Below are 4,580 nucleotides of genomic sequence, written 5' to 3' on the forward strand. Positions count from 1 at the left end.
ACTTAAATTTTTTAATTCAATTAAATTAGTTAAATAAATTTTATATTAAAAATCGGTCTAGTAATTAATATAGAAAGACTTTTTTTTTTTTTTACCGGAATAATATAGAAAGACCTTTTTTTTTGACCTGCATGTATCTCTCTCCACGCGTGTGTACAATTGTGTGTGACTCTGTGTGCGTGCGTATATATATCACCGCTCGGGCAGGAGGCAGCGGGGCGGTAGAGCAGCACATCGATGCAATAAATGAATCGCTCTCATGATTCTATTTTATGATGAACGAGCTTCTGACACAGCCATTCTAGCTTCTTCTCTCTTGTCCTCTTTTCACACTGCCCTCACCGCGTTTTTCTCCTCTGCCTTTCTTCCGAAGTTCAACCCCGTTTCAAGCTCATTGTTCAGAAGAATGTCAATCCCATGGGGACTTGTTCTTGTAAACAACTGCTACAAGGCACCAAGGTACGTGCTTTTTGTTCCTCGTAAGTAAGCCTCCAAAGTTCCAACCTTGGTTGGTGTCTTGTCGGGTCTCTTGTCTTATTTGCCAATGATGCGTCTCTGGGTGCTTCTTCCTCTATGCTTGTCTTCCTTGCTATGCTCTGTTTCTGCTTTGAGCTCTGATGGGGTGACCCTATTGTCACTCTTGAGGCACTGGACTTCTGTACCTCATCCTGTGAAGTCCTCCTGGAATCTCTCAGATTCCACTCCTTGCTCTTGGGTTGGAATCCATTGCGACCATGCCCACAATGTGATCTCCCTTAACCTCACTGAGTATGGGATTGAGGGTCAAGTAGGGCCTGAGATTGGACTTTTGAGTCACTTGAAGAGCTTTGTATTGATGAATAATGTTTTCTCTGGAACAATTCCTCCTGAGTTAGGGAACTGTAGTCTGCTAGAGTATTTAGACCTTTCTGGAAACCACTTGAGTGGACAAATGCCTATGACCTTCAAAAACTTGAAGAATTTGAAGAATATCAACCTTTCTTATAACCAACTCACTGGTCAAATCCCAGAAGTTATCACTCAAATCCCTCACCTGCAACATGTTGACATGTCTAATAACTCTCTCAACGGTCCACTTCCTTCAGGTATAGGGAACATGAGCGAGCTTTTGATCCTGTATCTGCAAAATAATCAGTTGTCTGGTGAAATTCCTTCCTCAATTGGGAATTGCAGTAAATTGCAGGAATTGTTCTTGAATGTGAATCACATTCAAGGGACTCTTCCAGAGACACTGAACAATCTCCATGATATTGTTTATCTGGGCTTTGCTAATAATGATCTTAGGGGTACTATTCCGTTGGGTTCTGGCAGTTGTAAAAATTTGTTTTTATTGGATCTGTCATACAATTTATTCAGTGGAGGTATTCCTTCAAGCTTGGGAAATTGTAGTGGCTTAACAGAATTTTCTGCGGTTAGCAGTGGCTTAACTGGCAGTATTCCATCCTCCATTGGTCTGCTTCGCAAGCTTTCCCTTTTATGGCTTCCTGTGAATCATTTGTCCGGAAAAATTCCTCCGGAGATTGGCAACTGTAAGTCTTTGACACAGTTGCATTTGTATTCCAATCAACTTGAGGGAGAAATTCCGAGTGAGCTGGGAGAGTTGAGTGAATTACAGGATCTTGAACTGTTTTCCAACCATTTGACTGGTGAAATTCCTCTAAGTGTCTGGAAGATTCAAAGTCTTGAGTATATCCTTGTGTACAATAATAGCCTGTCTGGGGAGCTACCTTTGGAGATGACAGAGCTCAACCATCTTAAGAATATCTCATTGTTTAACAACCACTTCTCTGGAGTCATACCTCAAACTTTGGGAATCAGAAGCCGTTTATTACAGTTGGATTTCACGGATAATAAGTTCACCGGTAACATCCCACCGAATCTTTGTTCTGGAAAGAAGTTAACTCTGCTGAATTTGGGCCTTAACCAGCTTCAAGGTAGCATACCTCCAGATGTAGGAAGGTGTACAACTCTCAAAAGGTTGATTCTGAAGGAGAATAATTTTACAGGGCCCTTACCTGATTTTGAATATAATCCAAATCTCACGTTCATGGATATCAGTGGAAACAATATCAATGGCTCAATCCCACCGAGTTTGGGAAACTGCTCAAATGTCACTGATTTAATTTTGTCCAATAACAACTTGGAGGGGCATATACCCCCAGAGCTAGGTCACCTTGCAAACCTGAAGACTCTGCATCTTGCTCACAACCACCTAGAAGGTCCTTTGCCACATGAGCTGTCAAAATGTACTAAAATGGACAGTTTTGATGTGGGATCCAATTTCCTGAACGGTCCATTTCCACCAAGTTTGAGGAGCTGGATGGTGCTAACCACGTTAATTCTGAGAGAGAATCGTTTCCATGGGGGTATCCCGGATTTCTTGTCAGAATTTAACAAGCTCTCTGAGCTACAGCTTGGTGGAAATATGCTTGGAGGAAAAATTCCAGGATCACTTGGGGTGTTGCAGAATCTGCGCTATGGGTTGAATCTAAGTGCTAATGGGCTGATTGGTGAAATTCCTCCAGAGATGGGAAAATTATCAAATCTGCTAACTCTGGATCTATCTGGGAACAATTTGACTGGAAGCATACGAGTTCTTGCTGACCTTTCTTCATTACTTAAAGTCAATGTTTCATACAATTCCTTTGATGGTCCTGTACCAAAGATGCTGATGAAGCTGCTTAATTCTGATCCTTCTTCATTTTTGGGGAATCCTGGCCTGTGTGTCAGTTGTTTATCATCAAACAGATCGGATTGCAATCAGAGCAGCCATCTAAAGCTATGTGATGATAGATTGACAAACCAGAAAGGGCTTAGTAAAGTACAAGTAGCAATGATAGCACTTGGATCGTCAATATTTTTTGTTCTTTTGCTGCTGGGAGTAGTCTATATGTGTGTCTGTGGCAGAAAACCTAAGCAGGGAGTCCAGATTTCTGACAAAGAAGGCACTTCCTCACTTCTTAACAAAGTGATGGAGGCTACTGCTAACCTGAGTGACCGGTTTATCATCGGTAAAGGAGCGCATGGAGTAGTTTATAAAGCTTCAGTAGATCCAGGCCAGGTTTTTGCTGTGAAGAAGCTTGCATTTTCTGGGAACAAAGGCAAGAGCAAAAGCATGGTTAGAGAAATTCAAACCGCTGGAAAGATTAGGCACCGAAATCTGGTCAAATTGGAAGACTTCTGGTTGAGAAAAGACTTTGGTCTGATCTTGTACACCTACATGCCAAATGGAAGCCTTCATGAAGTTTTGCATGAAAAGCGTCCACCGCCATCCTTAGAGTGGAATGTGCGATATAAGATAGCCATTGGCATTGCTCATGGATTGGCCTATCTCCATTATGATTGTGATCCCCCCATAGTACATCGTGACATCAAACCAAAAAACATACTCATAGATTCTGATATGGAGCCTCACATTGCTGATTTTGGTATCGCCAAGCTCTTGGATCAATCTTCTGTTTCAGCGTCATCTATGTCTGTCCGTGGCACAGTAGGTTATATTGCACCAGGTACTTCTACTCCTGCTATCATGAATCTGCTTGTTCTTTTATTTGCACAAATCCTGTACTGATAACTAACATATTTACTCTGGCCTATGACAGAGAATGCATATTCAACAGCAAACAATAGAGAATCTGATGTTTACAGTTATGGGGTAGTTTTACTTGAGTTGATAACCAGAAAGAAGGCAGTGGATCCATCATTTATGGAGGGAGTTGATGTAGTGGTGTGGGTCAGAGCTCTGTGGGACGGAACAAAAGATGTTCATAAAATTGCTGATTCAAGTCTTGCTGGGCAGTTTCTGGATTCAAATGTTCTTGAACAAGCTACCAAAGTGCTTTTGGTGGCTCTGAAATGCACTGAGAAGGATCCACGCGTGAGACCCACGATGAGAGATGTTATCAAGCTATTAGAAGATGCTAATCCAAGGACAAGGAGTAAAAAGCTTCCAAGTTCCAGCTTCTTAATCCGTAGTTGATCTATGCATTATAAGAATCAGAAGTATATTAGTTTCTTCTTCTCTCAAGTAGTGAAGTACCCTAGTTACACAGCAAATTCCCAGATGTTTTGTTTATCAATTGGAAATGCCCATTGATGGTTTTGGCACTTCCAGCTTCGAAATATGATTTATAGTTTCAATTTTCCCCCCAGATGAAACTGAAAATGTCAAGTACTTGCCATGTAAGCAATTTCAGAATGTGAGTAGCTGAAGGCAAATAGAGGGTGTTGCCTCAAATTTTGGTGGGGTTACCAATGTCGTTGACATTGTGCATCAAAAGTGTATCAAATCCTAAGAAAATTCAAAATCCTATGAGGAATTAGAGTCTCCTAAGATTTACGACAGTCTCCACATTTTGTGACCCGAATTATTCTATACCATTATTTAATTTAAGTGTCTTTCCTAAATGGTTATCATTAGCCTCTTCAAGTTTGCAGCTTGTTCACTACCCATTGTTTCTCTCTTTCTGTTCGATAAAATCATAGACAGTCCCAACGAAGCTTTTACATTAGCAATTTTCTATGGATGCGAAGTGTTCGCAATTCAAACATGTTTTAACACCTAGTACGGCATTGTTTCT

At 41.0% G+C, this 4,580-nt stretch overlaps 1 protein-coding gene across 2 annotated transcripts; it reads left to right on the forward strand.

The window, feature by feature from the left end:
• Positions 1 to 400: 400 nt before the first annotated feature.
• On the forward strand, positions 401 to 4,237 carry LOC114729219 (receptor-like protein kinase). Of its 2 annotated transcripts, XM_028916205.1 has the most exons (3): positions 401 to 459; positions 1,086 to 3,509; positions 3,603 to 4,237. In XM_028916205.1, the coding sequence occupies exons 2-3, from the start codon at positions 1,097 to 1,099 to the stop codon at positions 3,977 to 3,979; spliced, it is 2,790 nt and encodes a 929-aa protein (XP_028772038.1). In that variant the 5' UTR covers positions 401 to 459; positions 1,086 to 1,096; the 3' UTR covers positions 3,980 to 4,237. The 2 variants fall into 2 exon arrangements, with proteins under 2 accessions (XP_028772038.1, XP_028772037.1); XM_028916204.1 differs by having other exon boundaries at positions 427 to 3,509.
• Positions 4,238 to 4,580: the final 343 nt, after the last annotated feature.

The sequence above is a fragment of the Neltuma alba genome, unplaced genomic scaffold, assembly GCF_004799145.2.
Source record: "Neltuma alba isolate B1F8T4 unplaced genomic scaffold, ASM479914v2 tig00012615_pilon, whole genome shotgun sequence".
In the NCBI taxonomy this organism is placed as follows: Eukaryota; Viridiplantae; Streptophyta; class Magnoliopsida; order Fabales; family Fabaceae; genus Neltuma; species Neltuma alba.